This window comes from Oncorhynchus mykiss, chromosome 6, assembly GCF_057628025.1.
Source record: "Oncorhynchus mykiss isolate SJ-2025 chromosome 6, ASM5762802v1, whole genome shotgun sequence".
Taxonomy (NCBI): Eukaryota; Metazoa; Chordata; class Actinopteri; order Salmoniformes; family Salmonidae; genus Oncorhynchus; species Oncorhynchus mykiss.
In genome coordinates, this window is record NC_143027.1 from 75,680,198 (window position 1) to 75,698,921 (window position 18,724).

An 18,724-nucleotide genomic window follows, 5' to 3' on the forward strand; every position below is an offset into this window, starting at 1 on the left:
ATTTTGTTGTCAAGATGTAGGGACTGGACTGCATAAATACATCTGGAGATACCTTCAGCTTTAGAAAGCAATGCTCAACCTTTCAAGGATGAATCCCTCTGCAACCAATGGTTCTATTTCTTTTTGGTTTTTTTCAATAATAGGTATGACATTTTATGAGCGCCTTTCCTGTTGATCCTCATAAACTAAGCAAAAGAATAAACGTCATCTCACTGTCAACTGTGTTTATAATCAGCAAACTTAATTAACATGTGTAAATATTTGTATGAACATAAGATTCAACAACTGAGACATAAACTGAACAAGTTCCAGAGACATGTGACAAACATAAATTGAATAATGTGTCCCTGAACAAAGGGGGGGAGGGGGGGGGGGGGGGGGTCAAAATCAAATGTAACAGTCAGTATTTGGAGTGGCCACCAGCTGCATTGAGTACTGCAGTGCATCTCCTCCTCATGGACTGCACCAGATCTGCCAGTTCTTGCTGTGAGATGTTACCCCACTCTTCCACCAAGGCACCTGCAAGTTCCCTGACATTTCTGGGGGAATGGCCCTAGCCCTCACACTCTGATCCAACAGGTCCCAGACGTGCTCAATGGGATTGAGATCTGGGCTTTTCGCTGGCCATGGCAGAACACTGACATTCCTGTCTTGCAGGAAATCACGCACAGAATGAACAGTATGGCTGGTGGCATTGTCATGCTTGAGGGTCATGTCAGGATGAGCCTGCAGGAAGGGTGCCACAAGAGGGAGGAGGATGTCTTCCCTGTAACACACAGCGTTGAAATTGCCTGCAATGACAACAAGCTCAGACCATGACCATGACAGACCCTCCACCTCCAAATCGATCCCGCTCCAGAGTACAGGCCTTGGTGTAACGCTCATTCCTTTGACGATAAATGCGAATCCGACCATCCCACCTGGTGAGACAAAACTGCGACTCGTCAGCGAAGTGCACTTTTTGCCAGTCCTGTCTGGTCCAGTGACGGTGGGTTTGTGCCCATAGGCGACGTTGTTGCCGGTGATGTCTGGTGAGGACCTGCCTTACAACAGGCCTACAAGCCCTCAGTCCAGCCTCTCTCAGCCTATTGCGGACAGTCTGAGCACTGATGGAGGGATTGTGCGTTCCTGGTATAACTCGGGCAGTTGTTGTTGCCATCCTGTACCTGTCCCGCAGGTGTGATATTCTGATGTACCGATCCTGTGCAGGTGTTATTACACGTGGTCTTCCACTGTGAGGACGATCAGCTGCCTGTCATGTCTCCCTGTATCGCTGTCTTAGGCGTCTCACAGTACCGATATTACAATTTATTGCCCTGGCCACATCAGCAGTCTTCATGCCTCCTTGCAGCATGCCTAAGGCACGTTCACGCAGATGAGCAGGGACCCTGGGCATCATTATTTTCATGTTTCAGAGTCAGTAGAAAGGCCTCTTTAGTGTCCTAAGTTTTCATAACTGTGACCTTAATTGCCTACCGTTTGTAAGCTGTTAGTGTCTTAAAGACCGTTCCACAGGTGCATGTTCATTAATTATTTATGGTTCATTGAACAAACATGGGAAACAGTGTTTAAACCCTTTACAATGACGATCTGTGAAGTTATTTGGATTTTTACGAATTATCTTTGAAAGACAGGGTCCTGAAAAAGGGACGTTTCTTTTTTTGCTGAGTATATGTTACTTTTTCCTTGACTGGAATATTGCATATAGATCAGGCCAAGATAGAGGCACGATGGCTTCAACACAGCGTCCCCTATATGTCATCTAGTGTACAGGGTCTACCAGTGTTATCACTAGTTACCACAGCCACAACGTCAAAATGGGCCATATCGTAAAAATTCACGGGAAAAAAAATTGCCTTTTGGTCTTATTTTAATGTTAGGGTTAGGCATACGGTTAGCAGTGTGGTTAATGTTATGGCTATGTTTAAATTACAACGTTAAGAAGATATATTGTAGAAATAGGCGGGCTTTAAGGCTTTGTGGTTGTTTAACTAGTGAAGACCGTCTGCCAGGGAGACGAATACAGGTTTAGAAACTGCTACTAGAGAGAACCACTCATTCGCAGATTCTTCAATACCCGTCAACCAAACTCGTGGGAAAATCCCGGGGGGTGGGACTTAATGATTAACCTGAAACCCAGCCTATTGGCACTTGTGATGGATGCAGATTGGCCAATGGGTTATGTTTTGGCATATTTTCAGGAGACTAACATTTCGGGGTCTATTGGTTCTGTAAATTATCTTTATTCCTCTCGCTATAAGGCCTGACTTATTTTGTCTGTCACGTAATATATGTTTTGTGTGTCAGTATTTAATAGTATAGTCTAAGAGTCGTTCAGAAAAATATTTAAAAGCCGTAGATAACATGCTCTTGTTGCATGGGACAGCTAGCTATCCATACTAGCTACTCTGCCTAGCTAATTTCGAGGCTGTCATATCAATTATCAGCTGGCTTGCTATCAACAAGCTAGACAGTTAATTGTACAAACGTATCAAAACGTCAGCTACTAAAGGACAGTATTGGAATGAGCAGGTGACATGACACTCCAGCACTGAATTGACGTTTGAATAAGGTAAGAAAACGAGCTAGCTAACGACGTTATGTCACAATGATAGCTATATTTCATGTTTGCTTCCTCGTCATACGTCAGATTATGATATGGAGGCACCTGATCAAATATTGCATGGTTTGCTATACTGGTTAGCTAGCCCTACAGCAAACATGTCCAAGTATGTGTGCTGTTTTACACTAATTGACATGTTCCATGGGTGTTTTCTCAATGAGGGTCCCTCATCCATGATTAAGCAAGGCTTGGCAGTGACACATTCTTCCTTCTTCTCTCACGCATCATCATCATCACTCGCTGCTGCTGACTGGCTTGATTCAGTGATGTCACTGATGGAATATGCAAGACCACTGCTGCAATGATGATACAATTACTCTGCTGTTAATAATATTTAATCTGTTGGGGCTTTTGAATGTTGTGATGGTGTGTTTAAATAGTCAGTGTTACATCCCAGTCATTTTATTTTCAGGAAGTCAGCACCATCAGTATGTGGCTATATTGTACTTCACACATTCATACTGTTAAAAGGCAAAGCAAAAGGGACAAGTGGGCTACTTTCAGAAGTAGTTGTCATGTCAGATAATGCCCATGTAAGCAGTAAGCACTGCAGTAGTGCATGTTGTTGACCAAGGGTCATTCAATTATGTGTATTTTGAAAGGGTAGTAGGCCTTTTGCCCTCACTCCTTCCTTAAAGTAGACTGTTAGAATAACATCACAACATAGTAATTGTCTGTCATGTTATTTTGCTCACTCCATGCTCCCTCCTCAAGCTCAAATAGGGGCATGATAAACAACAAGTCCTCAATGTGAACATTTTAACTGTGAAAATTGATGTTATGCACAGATACGCAGCCTAAGAGGAGTTGCAATGCAAACCAAGGCTAACAGGCTAAACTAGAGGTTTTGTTGCTATTTGAGGCAAGACCGTAATTCTTCTCATGGAGTATGCATGTATGAACTACACATTGACACATCAAGCCCAAAACGGAAGGTTCAAATAACAGTTAGTGGTCGCCAATGTTCCGGAGCATGTCTTTTAACATAGATTTAAAAAAAAAAAAAAAATTTATTTAACCTTTATTTAACTAGGCAAGTTAGTTAAGAACAAATTCCGGCCAAACTCTAACATTGACAAAGCTGGGCCAATCACGGCCGGTTGTGATACAGCCTGGAATTGAACCAGGGTCTGTAGTGATGCCTCTAGCACTGAGATGCAGTGCCTTAGACCGCTGCGCCAATCGGGATCCCCAACTTGCTTGATTGATGCACAGACATGAGGTGTGAATAGCCTAGATGTGAGAGTGGCCAGAGAACCATAAAGAGGAGTCATGTCAGAGGTGCTTGAATCCCCCCTTCATATTGGGTTTGTCAAAACAGGTCGACCCTGTATTAAAGTGGCGGTGATTCTGTTTGTTAGGAAGAGGCGTTTGACTGCTTTAGTCTGAATTCCCCTTCACAGCTCTCTTAACACACTCTGACCATATCTGATCATCACACACCTAGGGGAAATCCAACATTTCTCAAATTCTGAGTCAGGCCCGAGTGAGTTTTGAATAACGTGTTTATAACGGTGTGTTTGAATAACGGCTGGCTTAGAATCCATTTGTGTTAATATTGACTGTAGTACCAAGGCCTATGCGGAATCACCCATTTCTCATCTTAAGAGGAGAGTATCAACAGGTTTTGAGCATATTGTCTGCCTTCTTCAAAATTGCCTTCAGGGTAAAGCCATTTGAATTCAGTCAGTTTTTGGACAGCATCCCTGTCAACTTTCTATGCATGTTTGCCCATGGAAGAAGTGTTAAGAAGGTGACTTTTTGGACCTGAATGCAAAAACATTCAGGAGGTAAAAGTGCTCAAAGTTGACCTATTTTGCATACCCCACCATACCATGAGACATCTGTGTCTTCGTCACTGGAAAAGATAAGTGATTCAGCTTGATATCATGTCAAACTATTTTATTATTTCTTGAAATGAAGCATTTTAATTTAATTAGCAGTTTCTTTTTCCAGAAACTATTAAATAGTTTGACAACCCTGTTTGTAAACTTTTAAATTATGTCAATCCCAAACTCTTTATTTTTTTTCTAGTGATGACGACATTGATGTTTCATGGTATGGTGGGGTATGCAAAATAAGTCAACTTTGAGCACCTTTATTTCCTGAATGTTTTGGCATTCAGCTACAAAGTCACTTCCTGAGCACTTCTACAATGGGCAAATATGTATGGAAGGTTTCGTTTAAATCAAAAGGGAGCTGTCAAAAAGGGATTGAATTCAAATCAATTTTACCCTTATGTAAAACAGGTTTGTCAGGAATCAGAATACAGGTAGTAACTTTTTTGGCCTATCTGGTTGCAAGATACTGGTAGTACATAAGGTTAGGCCTAAGCATGTTTGTGCTCAACTGGTTTTCACCGTCAGTGTTATGAGGTACAGTAGCAGCCTGTAGTTAATGGTGCAATCAGGCTTCACTCCGATAATAGGACTACATTCTAATGAGGCTACATCCTGTTTGTTTACATGCCAGTTTGAATTCCATTTATTCAGAGCTTATCCCAGATTTGTGTTGCCTAAATGTTTTGTTGTTTTCCCAAAAGGCTCAATGCTTATTTGGGTTAATATAGCCTAGCCATAGGCCAATTTTTCGGGGGAGAAATTGAGCTGAGATTTATGATAAGTCAGTGATTTAATACAATTAACCTGGAGGCATTCCATGACCTTTTAACAACATTGTAATAATAACAGCATGCCTTTCTTTTCATACACAGGTCCTTCAAAGTACATTGGGGCATGCAGGCAGACAGTTGAGACCATTATGAGGGCACCCCAGGCCAGCAGGAGCCTGTGACCGGCCATAACACCCTCTGTCTACTCTCTAACCAGACAACCTTCCCCTCAGGTGTTAGGCCTAGTTTCTCTCTCACCCTTGTTATGCCCCTTTCACTGCTTTGGGGATAGAGGAACGTCCATAAAGGGAAGAGAGAGGGGCTTCATATTGGGTTAGGAAGACAAGTGGACCTTGTATTTCCCCCTGCTATGCACCAGCTGACCCAGCCCCTACAGCCATGAGCTCTGCCCTGTGGAGCCAGGAGAAGCCCAGTGGGGGCTTCAGGGAGGACTGGCGCTTCTACATGGTGGTCAAGGTAAATATTAATATGTTTAAAGAGCCATTGAATATTCCGAATGTCACCTGTGTTTTTCTGTTGCCAGATTTCAGTCTTGTACAGTGGTTGCCCCACTAAAAGTTTTGCGATTATGCTGCGGTACTTAGATGTATTTTGTGGTTTAGTATGGTACGGGGGTAGCACAGAGCAACACATTAAGGGGCATTGCACTAATAATGGCGCTGACTAGGGAAACATTCCCACTGTTCTTAGTGCCAGTCTGCACATTCAAACTAAAACGATGTAACTAATAATGGCATATTTATGCTTACGCTAATACAATAATGACAAAAATACTCTTTCAAAATGCCAACGTTTATTTAGTTATGTCTCTATAATGAAGTACTATGGGAATAAATACCACTGAATTACAGAAATATTGGAACAAAGTTGTCTAAAGGTAAACAAATTGTTGCTTACTGGAAAATACTCTTGCAAACACACACGGTCACGCTGTACAGCGCCATTATGGCTGCTAGCAGGTAGCTGGAGAATAGACTTGCCTAGAAGGAGGGTAGGGGGAGAATTCGAAGTTAGGTTTGCTGTATCACAACCGGCCGTGATTGGTTGCAATTTTCAGTTTGAGGCGGCTTTTGGTTTTAATTTAGAATCCTCCAATCCTCTATATGTATTTATTGGCGGAGAGTCATGTAATATTTTTCAATATACTGTAGGCCTACCGTAGGTGACCTGAGTCTCGCTGGTGTTGAGTAATGTGCTGTTAAAAGATGTATGTCTTATTTATTTAAAGAGCATATTGAAGTTCCATCCTAATGGAAACCCAGATGTTTTTTTGTTTTTCTTGGAATAGAAACACCATAATATTAATCAAATTAGTTAAGCAAGTACCAGTGAAAAGTTTGGTCACATCTACTCATTGCAGTTTTTTCAATATTTTTTAAACTATTTTCTATGTTGCAGAGTAATAGTGAAGACGTCACAACTATGAAATAACACACATGGAATCACTTAATAACAAATTCCTATTTACAGTTGAAGTCGAAAGTTTACATGCACTTAGTCATTAAAGTCATTAAAACTCGTTTTTCAACAACTCCACAAATTTCTTGTTAACAAACTATAGTTTTGGCAAGTCGGTTAGGAAATCTACTTTGTGCATAACACAAATAATTTTTCCAACAATTGTTTACAGACAGATGATTTCACTTATAATTCACTGTATCACAATTCCAGTGGGTCAGAAGATTATACACTAAGTTGACTATGCCTTTAAACAGCTTGGATAATTCCAGAAAATTATGTCATGGCTTTAGAAGGTTCTGATAGGCTAATTGACATCATTTGAGTCAATTGGAGGTGTACCTGTGGAATAGAGGTCGACCAATGAATTGGAATGGCCGATTAATTAGGGCCGATTTTCAAGTTTTCATAACAATCGGTAATCAGCATTTTTGGACACCAATTGTGGCCGATTTAAAATAAATAAAGGTAAAAAAAAAATATATTTTTAACTCTGCAAGTCAGTTCAGAACACATTCTTATTTTCAATAACGGCCTAGGAATGGTGGGTGTTCAGGGGCAGAACGACAGACTTTTACTTTGTCAGCTCGGGGATTCGATCTTGCAACCTTCCGGTTACTAGTCCAGTTACTAGCTAGCATTAAACTTATCTTATAAAAAACAATTAACCTTAACATAATCACTAGTTAACTACACATGGTTGATTGTATTACTAGTTGTCCTGCGTTGCATATAATCGATGCGGTGCTTGTTAATTTCTCATCGAATCACAGCCTACTTCTCCAAACCGGTGATGATTTAACAAGCGCATTCGTGAAAAAAGCACTGTCGTTGCACCAATGTGTACCTACCCATAAACATCAATGCCTTTCTTTAAAATCAAAACACAAGTATATATTTTTAAACCTGCATATTTAGTTAATATTGCCTGCTAATATGACTTTCTTTTAACTAGGGAAATTGTGTCACTTCTCTTGCGTTCCGTGCAAGCAGTATATGCAGCAGTTTGAGCCACCTGGCTCGTTGCGAACTGTGTGAAGACCATTTATTCCTAACAAAGACCGTAATTCATTTGCCAGAATTGTACATAATTATGACGTAACATTGAAGGTTGTACAATGTAATAGCAATATTTAGATTTAGGGATGCCACCCGTTAGATAAAATACCATATGTTCCATATTTCACTGAAAGAATAAATGTTTTGTTTTCGAAATGATAGTTTCCGGTTTTGACCATATTAATGTCCTAAGGCTCGTATTTCTGTGTGTTATTATGGTATAGTTAAGTCTATGATTTGATAGAGCAGTCTGACTGAGCAGTGGTAGGCAGCAGCAGGCTCGTAAGCATTCATTCAAACAGCACTTTCGTGCATTTGCCAGCAGCTCTTCGTTGTGCTTCAAGCATTAAGCTGTTTATGACTTCAAGCCTATCAACTCCCAAGATTAGGCTGGTGTAACCGATGTGAAATGGCTAGCTAGTTAGCGGGGTGCGCTAGTAGCGTTTCATACGGTGACGGCACTCGCTATGAGACCCTGAAGTAGTTGTTCCCCTTGCTCTGCAAGGGCCGCGCAATGGATAACGATGCTTCGAGGGTGGCTGTTTTCGATGTGTTCCTTGTTTGAGCCCAGGTAGGGGCGAGGAGAGGGACAGAAGCTATACTGTTACACTGGCAATACTAAAGTGCCTATAAGAACATCCAATAGACAAAGGTATATAAAATACAAATGGTATAGAGATAAATAGTCCTATAATAACTACAACCTAAAACTTCTTACCTGGGAATATTTAAGACTCATGTTAAAAGGAACCACCAGCTTTCATATGTTCTCATGTTCTGAGCAAGGAACTTAAATGTTAGCTTTTTTACATGGCACATATTGCACTTTTACTTTCTTCTCCAACATTGTTTTGCATTATTTAAACCAAATTGAACATGTTTCATTATTTATTTGAGGCTAAATTGTTTTTATTGGTGTATTCTATTAAGTTAAAATAAGTGTTCATTTAGTATTGTTGTAATTGTCATTATTACAAATAAATTAATCGGCCGATTTAATCCGTATCAGCTTTTTTTTGGTCCTCCAATAATCGGTATCGGCGTTGAAAAATCATAATCGGTCGACCTCTACTGTGGATGTATTTCAAGGCCAACCTTCAAACTCAGTTCCTCTTTGCTTGACATCATGGGAAAATCAAAAGAAGTCCAAGACCTCAGAAGAAAATTGTAGACCTCCACAAGTCTGGTTCACCCGTGGAGCAATTTCCAAACGCCTGAAGGTACCACATCCATCTGTACAAACAATAGTACGCAAGTATAAACATCATGGGACCACGTAGCTGTCATACCACTCAGGAAGGAGACGTGTTCTGTCTCCTGGAGATGAATGTACTTTGGAGTGAATCAATCCCAGAATAACAGCAATGGACCCTGTGAAGATGCTGGAGGAAAGGGGTACAAAAGTATCTTTATCCACAGTAAAACAAGTCCTTTATCGACATAACCTGAAAGGCTAAATGTATTTGGCTTAGGTGTATGTAAACTTCTGACTTCATCTGTACATGGAAAGCCTACTCCTTCCTCCCCGCCGGGGTATTGAACCCAGGTCTCCCGCGTGCTCGCACGACACTGCGATTCTTTAGCTAAATAGCCCAGAACTGTTGTCTACTCCTGACCATCACGTACAGCGCCATATTTTCCATTCCATCCTAATGGAACCCCAGAGGGCTTTTTGTATTTATTGGAATAGAAACACCATAAAATGAATCAAATTAATTAAGCAACATTTCTTAAAAAAAGGTTTTAAATGCCACTTAAATAACGTTCCATAGAATTTTGCAACAGTGCTGCAGTACACTGCAACTTTTAAAGGACGAACCACTGTTGGTGTGTTTCCTGACCGATTCCGTGTTTGGTTAATGATTCTTGTCTCCCATGAGACACTGTAGACATGGAAGCCCATTTTACTTCCTCAAAATCCCCAGAATTAAGATACCTGTAATTCATTTTGAAGTTTTTGCCATGGATGTTTTTATATATATATTTTTTACATCTAACTTAAGGTGTTTGGTGCAGTATTTCTCAAGTAAAAAAAAATGTGACATGTCTTATTTAAACAGTCTCACTGTCTATGCTATTGGATAGAGAGTAATCACTGCAGCTGTTCACCCCATGTTAATGTACTAATGGACATCGTCAAATCAAAACCCTATCTTCGTTTACCCATTGTGATTCACAGATGTTCCAAACTCTGTTTTAGACTGACTTTGAGCAAAAATGATCCTATTGACACTAGAATAACTTTCTGGCTCATATCGATGCCAAATAAGCCATTTTCAAAGGGATTCGTTGCTTTTTAAAAGCAGTTGCTCTTTAAGAAATTCCTGAATTTCGCTAGGGTTATTCAAGGTTTTTTATCAAAAGGTTTATTTTGTGTTTCATATTTTGTTGTTTTGGCTATTGTGTGTTTTTTTTTTAGAATAAACTTAGGAAGATAAGTCCTGATGTACTAATGAGTATCTTCGATTATGTTTGGATTGGTTCTTTATTCCCTATATAATGCACTATATCTGCCCAATGGGCCCTGGTCAAAATCAGTGTAGGGAATAGGGTGGCATTTCTAACAGACGGAGACCCTTAATAACTCAACACAATTCTACTAAGGAGTGTACAGTGGAGAAGCCCCCCCAGAAGACCTTGAGGATCCCCCGGGGCAGCCTGGGACAGGCCTGTCAGGAGAGGAACAGCCTGGGGCGCACGCTGCCCCCCAGCAAAGGCAAGAGGAGCCTACGCGTCCTGGACCAGACCAACGTGGTGCTGAGCCTGGATGAGCGGTTGGTCTAATTAATGGATAGTGACACTGTCATGCTATATTGCAATTTTATATAAAGACAATACAAAACAACAACAATACTCACATTTGATATACACTCCATGACTAAAAGTTTGTGGACACCTGCTCATCAAACATCTCATTCTAAAATCATGGGCATTATATGGAGTTGTTCCACCTTTTGCTTCTATAACAGCCTCTACTCTTCTGGGAATAATTTCCACTTGATGTTGGAACATTGCTGCAGGGACTTGCTTCCATTCAGCAACTAAAGCATTCGTGAGGTCGAGCACTGATGTTGGGCGATTAGGCCTGGCTCGCAGTCGGCGTTCCAAATCATCCCAAAGGTGTTTGATGGGGTTGAGGTCAGGGCTCTGTGCAGGCCAGTCCTAATCACATGACAATGCACTGGGGCATTGTCATGCTGAAACAGGAAAGGTTGCCACAAAGTTGGAAGCACAGAATCGTCCAGAATGTAATTGTATGCTGTAGCGTTAAGATTTCCCTCCACTGGAACTATGAGGCCTAGCCCGAACCATTAAAAACAGCCCCAGACCATTATTCCTCCTCCACCAAACTTTACAGTTGGCACTATGCATTGGGGCTAGTGTTCTCCTGGCATCCGCCAAACCCAGGTTTGTCTGTCGGACTGCCAGATGGTGAAGCGCGAATCATCACTCCAGATAACGTTTCCACTGCTCCAGAGTCCAATGGCAGTGAGCTTTACACCACTCCAGCCGACCCTTGGCATTGTGCATGGTGGTCTTAGGCTTGTGTGCGACTGCTCGGCCATGGAAACCCATTTCATGTCACTCCCGACGAAACAGTTATTGTGCAGATGTTGCTTTCAGAGGCAGTTTGGAACTTGGTAGTGAGTGTTGCAACCGAGAACAGACTATTTTTACGCCCTTCAGTACTCGCGGTCCCTTTCTGTGAATTTTTGTGGCCTACCACTTCGTGGCTGAGCTGTTGTTGCTCCTAGACGTTTCCACTTCACAATAACAGCACTTACAAGTCATACACTTACAAGTCAACATCGGAGCAGGGCAGAAATTTGACTAACTGACTTGTTGGAAAGGTGGCATCCTATGACGGTGCCACATTGAAAGTCACTGAGCTCTTCAGTAAGGCCATTTTACTGCCAATGTTTATCTATGAGGAGTATATTTTTATACACCTGTCAGCAACGGGTTTGGCTGAAATAGCCAAATCCCCTAAATTGAAGGTGTGTCCACATACTTTTGTACAAATAGTGTATGATATATTGACTTAAAAAAAAAAAACTTTTTAATATTTTCTTGTGTTTTCCTCTGGGATTCAAATGTACATATTGTTGTGTTTGATTTGCAACCAAATCAGGGACGTCCTGGAGCTGGATGAGAAGCTAGCTGAGCTGCTGTTCCCCATCACCAACTGTGAGGAGCGCTATGCCCTGCTGTGCAACAAGCCCAGGCTGGAGCGGGCCAGAGACATCGACTGTGGCTCCAAGGTGCGCGTGCAGCTGCGTTCGGGGGATGAACCTTTGCCCGGGGTAGTCCGATTTAAAGGATCTCTCCTCCCAGACAGGGCTCTCTCCGGGGTCTGGTTTGGAGTGGAGCTGCTGGTGAGAAACCTCATCTTTACTGTTCTTTTAAAATGCACTCTGTAATCAATTGACCCTCAGTTACGTATTTATAATAACTTTATTTGTCCCAGAGGGAACTTCAGTTATGTGTGATATCGTCTGTGATTTGGTCTTTGTGAAATGTTCCCTGAGGATTTCATAACAGCTAAGCTAGTAAATGGACTCTCTCTTGCCGTAGCCTACGTTCTGTAAAGTAGCGGGCTACAAAGGCTTGTTTATTGGAGCACAATGTTGTGTTTATTCCTCCGTGTCCAGTTGTAGGCTGGGTGAGTGGGTGAAGGAGGAAAGGCTGACCCTTACTCACTATAAAGGGTTTAGCACATTCTTGGGTTTCAGATCAGCGTCTTGATTGAATGCCAGACTTGTACCACGATTGAGAATACTTACCACACATTTACAGTCAACAATGTGTACTTCTGATCTTGATCATACAAACATAAATTGAACGATGCCAATACTGAAAAGCCTTACATGGCACTCAAGAAGAAGTGCAGTGTATAGGATCATGTAACTACACCTTCTAACTGTCCATTATCCCTGTGTAAGAGCAAAGATTATTCAGTTCAGGGCCTGCCGGCTACTCTCAGCAATGAAACATTTTGAGTATGCTGTTATGCCCTCCGCAGTATCGATCTCAAACCCTCATCAAACCCTTATCATCCCTGTTCCCTCCCCTGTAGAATGCTGAGTAGGCATTCTGCTGAGTAGCTGAGCTCACCTCACTGTAATGACAGCTCATGCCTCTTGTATCAGCTCAGCCCAGTGCTAGGCTTTTCCTGTGATGGTTAAGGTAAAGGTTAGGGAAGAGGTTAAGGGTCAGGGAAATTCTTTGGCATTACTGTGTGAAGGATTAGGGGAAGGGTTAGCGTGTCTGAGTAAGCCACATGCGACTGGCACTCACAGGTTATCCCACGTTTAACATACTGTATGTAACCTATGCCTCTACCTAGGAGGAGGGCAGAGGCCAGGGCTTCACAGAGGGCTCCTACCAGGGCCGACAGCTGTTCCGCTGTGAAGATGAGTGCGGGGTGTTCGTGGCCCTGGACAAGCTGGAGCTGTGGGATGACGAGGAAGAGGAGCTGGGAGAGCTAGAGGTGGATCACGTCATCCTGGTGGAGGAGGAGATGGATTTCCATCCGCTGGAGATCAACTCCAGGGTCCTGGTCCAGACCAGAGAGGGGCCGGAGAGGGGAACCATCATCTTCTGTGACCTGCTGCCTGGGAACGAGAGCCTGGGGTACTATGTGGGAGTAGACATGGTAAGGCTTGAGACGCTGGTTCCATACTGGGGCCTTACTGAGTGGGACCTCTTCAACCTGCTGTTGTCTGTTGTAGAATGGCAGACTGGCAATGTAAATACTGTCAGAGTGGAGATTACCCTTTCCTCTGCTGTTAACACTAGGTAAAGGTGAAATGTCCTCCCTACATATATAATAGTGCTATATTTATAGAACATGGCTAACAACTTGTAAATTAAATCTCAAGTTAGGCAAGAGCATAGTTCAAGTAGCCCATGTAAGGTTGTTTGTATGATTTGATTGTCTATCCAGAAAAGAAAATATCATTCCTAATGTTTATTTTGCAGTCTAACAACCAGCTGCTCGTGTTGATGTTTCCTGTTGCCAATATAATCAGATGGCATAGCAGTTAAGAAAAGGGAACATGCATAATGACAGAGGCATTTGACTGCAGGTTGTTAGTAGCAGCAGCAGTGAGCCTACTCTGTCTACTCTGGCCTGGGACACACACAAAGGGCAGTAGTCATGCGGGGAGCTGGGGAGTGAGGTAAAGTTGCAGGTTACGTCCCCATTGGCACCCTATTCCCTATGTAGTGAACTACTTTTGACTACAGTCCTATGGGCACAAATGTAGTGCACTAAATTGGCAATGGGGTGCCATTGGGGACGCATATACAGCACTGGGCTGTATGACCAGTAGCGTGGCACAGGGCCAGCGGGTTGGCCAGGCAGCCGAGGAAAGGAGAGGAGAGTCCACTGCTCAGTCCACTCTGCTTCAGCCTCGCCCAGCATACAGAGAACATCAACAACACTCTGACACGCCATATACAAAACAGCTTAGTGTTAGGTGATATTTGTGTAACGTTTTTGTTTATTTGGATCCATTTTTGTTCACAATGGGGCCAACCTTCCAAGAGTACATAGATTAGTGTGGTGGAGTGGAGCAACCAGTACTGGAGAACTTTGACCCTGCTTCCTGGGGATTGGAATAAGCACCCCTCTGTTTTGAAGATGCAGGGAGGTACATTTTGAGAAGTGAGAGAGGGAAGGTTAAGAGGGAGTTAAAGTTCAAGTGCAGACAGAGGACCATTACTGGGTAGAGGGGGTAGTTGACTGGATAGAGAAGCGCTGTCGTAGTGATGACAGGACTGCTGCTGAGACTGGGACTGTAAGTACAGGTTTTAGGAGATGAGGAACGCCCGCAGCAGTAATCGGTTGCTGTCTCCGGATCTTCCAGGACAATCCTATTGGGGACTGGGATGGTGTTATCGATGGGAAGCTGCTGTGTAATTTCGCCAGTCTGGAACACACCCGTCTAGTCCCCATCTGTGACGTAATGCCAGGTGAGTCCAGTGGTCCGGTAGTCTATTCTCTCCTTTTTTTCCTCACATCAAATGTATATTGTTATTTCAATTTATTACAATTTCATCAAGCGCAAAACTATATATTTTTCAAATATTCTCTCCCTTATTTGGATCCTATAAATGATAACTGAAGAGGCTTCAGGTATTGCCTATTAGCCATATAGTCAGCCAGGCAGTGTGTTGTATGTTTTACTAGCAGCAGCAGCAGCAGTAACAGAGGCTCTTTTGCTTGATGGCTCTGCTTGTTTTTGAAAGTCAAGTGAGATGCAGCAGCAGTCGTAGCAGCAGCAGTCGTAGCAGCAGCAGTCGTAGCAGCAGCAGTCGTAGCAGCAGCAGCAGTCATAGCAGCAGCAGCAGTCGTAGTAGCAGCTGCAGCAGTCGTAGCAGCAGCAGCCGTAGCAGCAGCAGTCGCAGCAGCAGCAGCAGCAGTCGCAGCAGCAGTCGCAGCAGCAGCAGTCGCAGCAGCAGCAGTCGCAGCAGCAGCAGCCGTAGCAGCAGCAGTCGTAGCAGCAGCAGCAGTCGTAGCAGCAGCAGCAGTCGTAGCAGCAGCAGTCGCAGTAGCAGCAGCAGTCGTAGCAGCAGCAGCAGTCGTAGCAGCAGCAGCAGTCGTAGCAGCAGCAGCAGTCGTAGCAGCAGCAGTCGTAGCAGCAGCAGTCGTAGCAGCGTAGCAGCAGCAGCAGTCGTAGCAGCAGCAGTCGTAGCAGCAGTAGTAGCAGCAGCAGCAGTCGTAGCAGCAGCAGCAGCAGTCGTAGCAGCAGCAGCAGCAGTCGTAGCAGCAGCAGCAGCAGTCGTAGCAGCAGCAGTCGTAGCAGCAGCAGTCGTAGCAGCAGCAGCAGTCGTAGCAGCAGCAGCAGCAGTCGTAGCAGCAGCAGCAGCAGTCGTAGCAGCAGCAGCAGCAGTCGTAGCAGCAGCAGCAGCAGTCGTAGCAGCAGCAGCAGCAGTCGTAGCAGCAGCAGCAGTCGTAGCAGCAGCAGCAGTCGTAGCAGCGCAGCAGCAGTCGTAGCAGCAGCAGCAGCAGTCGTAGCAGCAGCAGCAGCAGTCGTAGCAGCAGCAGCAGCAGTCGTAGCAGCAGCAGTCGTAGTAGCAGCAGCAGCAGTCGTAGTAGCAGCAGCAGCAGTCGTAGCAGCTGCAGCAGCTGCAGCAGTAGCAGCTGCAGCAGCAGCAGTAGCAGCTGCAGCAGCAACAGTAGCAGCTGCAGCAGCAGCAGTAGCAGCTGCAGCAGCAGCAGTCGTAGCAGCAGCAGCAGTCGTAGCAGCAGCAGTCGCAGCAGTCGTAGCAGCAGCAGCAGTCGTAGCAGCAGCAGCAGCAGCAGTCGCAGCAGCCGTAGCAGCAGCAGTCGCAGCAGCAGTCGTAGCAGTCGCAGCAGCAGTCGTAGCAGCAGCAGCTGCCGTAGCAGCAGCAGCAGTCGCAGCAGCAGTAGCAGCAGCAGCAGCAGTCGCAGCAGCAGTAGCAGCAGCAGCAGCAGTCGTAGCAGCAGCAGCAGTCGTAGCAGCAGCAGCAGTCGTAGCAGCAGCAGCAGTCGTAGCAGCAGCAGCAGTCGTAGCAGCAGCAGCAGCAGTCGTAGCAGCAGTCGTCGCAGCAGCAGTCGTAGCATCAGCAGCAGCAGCAGCAGTCGTAGCAGTCGTAGCAGCAGTCGTAGCAGCAGTCGTAGCAGCAGCAGCAGCAGTCGTAGCAGCAGCAGTCGTAGCAGCAGCAGCAGTCGTAGCAGCAGTCGTAGCAGCAGTCGTAGCAGCAGCAGCAGTCGTAGCAGCAGCAGCAGCCGTAGCAGTAGCAGCAGCAGCAGCAGCCGTAGCAGCAGCAGCAGCCGTAGCAGCAGCAGCAGTCGTAGCAGCAGCAGCAGCAGCAGCAGCAGCAGTCGTAGCAGCAGCAGTCGTAGCAGCAGCAGTCGTAGCAGCAGCAGCAGCAGCAGTCGTAGCAGCAGCAGTCGTAGCAGCAGCAGTCGTAGCAGCAGCAGTCGTAGCAGCAGCAGTCGTAGCAGCAGTCGTAGCAGCAGCAGTCGTAGCAGCAGCAGCAGCAGCAGTCGTAGCAGCAGCAGCAGCAGCAGTCGTAGCAGCAGCAGCAGTCGTAACAGCAGCAGTAGTATTAGTAACAGCAGCAGCAGTAGTAGTAACATCAGCAGCAGTAGTAGTAACATCAGCAGCAGCAGTAGTAGTAACAGCAGCAGCAGTAGTAGTAACAGCAGCAGTAGTAGTAACAGCAGCAGTAGTAGTAACAGCAGCAGTAGTAGTAACAGCAGCAGCAGTAGTAGTAGCAGCAGCAGTAGTAGTAACAGCAGCAGCAGTAGTAGTAGCAGCAGCAGTAGTAGTAACAGCAGCAGCAGTAGTAGTAGTAGTAGTAGCAGCAGCAGCAGCAGCAGTCGTAGCAGCAGCAGCAGTCGTAGCAGCAGCAGTCGTAGCAGCAGCAGTCGTAGCAGCAGTCGTAGCAGCAGCAGTCGTAGCAGCAGCAGTCGTAGCAGCAGCAGCAGCAGTAGTAGTAGCAGCAGTCGTAGCAGCAGCAGTCGTAGCAGCAGCAGCAGTCATAGCAGCAGCAGCAGTCGTAGTAGCAGCTGCAGCAGTCGTAGCAGCAGCAGTCGCAGCAGCAGCAGCAGCAGTCGCAGCAGCAGTCGCAGCAGCAGCAGCAGTCGCAGCAGCAGCAGCAGTCGCAGCAGCAGCAGCCGTAGCAGCAGCAGTCGTAGCAGCAGCAGCAGTCGTAGCAGCAGCAGTCGTCGCAGTAGCAGCAGCAGTAGCAGCAGCAGTCGTAGCAGCAGCCGTCGTAGCAGCAGCAGCAGTCGTAGCAGCAGCAGCAGTCGTAGCAGCAGCAGTCGTAGCAGCAGCAGTCGTAGCAGCGTAGCAGCAGCAGCAGTCGTCGTAGCAGCAGTAGTAGCAGCAGCAGCAGTCGTAGCAGCAGCAGCAGCAGTCGTAGCAGCAGCAGCAGCAGTCGTAGCAGCAGCAGCAGCAGTCGTAGCAGCAGCAGTCGTAGCAGCAGCAGTCGTAGCAGCAGCAGCAGTCGTAGCAGCAGCAGCAGTCGTAGCAGCAGCAGCAGCAGTCGTAGCAGCAGCAGCAGCAGTCGTAGCAGCAGCAGCAGCAGTCGTAGCAGCAGCAGCAGCAGTCGTAGCAGCAGCAGCAGTCGTAGCAGCAGCAGTCGTAGCAGCGCAGCAGCAGTCGTAGCAGCAGCAGCAGCAGTCGTAGCAGCAGCAGTCGTAGCAGCAGCAGCAGCAGTCGTAGCAGCAGCAGTCGTAGTAGCAGCAGCAGCAGTCGTAGTAGCAGCAGCAGCAGCTGCAGCAGCTGCAGCAGCTGCAGCAGTAGCAGCTGCAGCAGCAGCAGTAGCAGCTGCAGCAGCAACAGTAGCAGCTGCAGCAGCAGCAGTCGTAGCAGCAGCAGCAGTCGTAGCAGCAGCAGTCGCAGCAGTCGTAGCAGCAGCAGCAGTCGTAGCAGCAGCAGCAGCAGCAGTCGCAGCAGCCGTAGCAGCAGCAGTCGCAGCAGCAGTCGTAGCAGTCGCAGCAGCAGTCGTAGCAGCAGCAGCTGTCGCAGCAGCAGCCGTAGCAGCAGCAGCAGTCGCAGCAGCAGTAGCAGCAGCAGCAGCAGTCGCAGCAGCAGTAGCAGCAGCAGCAGCAGTCGTAGCAGCAGCAGCAGTCGTAGCAGCAGCAGCAGTCGTAGCAGCAGCAGCAGTCGTAGCAGCAGCAGCAGCAGTCGTAGCAGCAGTCGTCGCAGCAGCAGTCGTAGCATCAGCAGCAGCAGCAGCAGTCGTAGCAGCAGCAGCAGCAGTCGTAGCAGCAGTCGTAGCAGCAGCAGCAGCAGTCGTAGCAGCAGCAGTCGTAGCAGCAGCAGCAGTCGTAGCAGCAGTCGTAGCAGCAGTCGTAGCAGCAGCAGCAGTCGTAGCAGCAGCAGCAGCCGTAGCAGTAGCAGCAGCAGTAGCAGCAGCAGCAGCAGCCGTAGCAGCAGCAGCAGTCGTAGCAGCAGCAGCAGCAGTCGTAG

At 46.0% G+C, this 18,724-nt stretch overlaps 1 protein-coding gene across 3 annotated transcripts in view; it reads left to right on the forward strand.

Annotated features, from left to right (window-relative positions):
- Nucleotides 1–1,985: 1,985 nt before the first annotated feature.
- Nucleotides 1,986–18,724, forward strand: part of cylda (cylindromatosis (turban tumor syndrome), a) — a 36,424-nt gene continuing 19,685 nt past the window's right edge. For 2 of the 3 annotated variants that reach the window (XM_021607700.3, XM_021607702.3), the window contains exons 1-6: nt 2,170–2,572; nt 5,337–5,711; nt 10,377–10,546; nt 11,905–12,148; nt 13,120–13,428; nt 14,645–14,750. In XM_021607700.3, coding sequence (XP_021463375.1) covers nt 5,634–5,711; nt 10,377–10,546; nt 11,905–12,148; nt 13,120–13,428; nt 14,645–14,750 — 907 coding nt within the window. In that variant the 5' untranslated portion in view covers nt 2,170–2,572; nt 5,337–5,633. Of the gene's footprint in view, nt 2,573–5,336; nt 5,712–10,376; nt 10,547–11,904; nt 12,149–13,119; nt 13,429–14,644; nt 14,751–18,724 lie in introns of all 3 variants that reach the window. The other variant, XM_021607701.3, reaches the window with a different exon arrangement.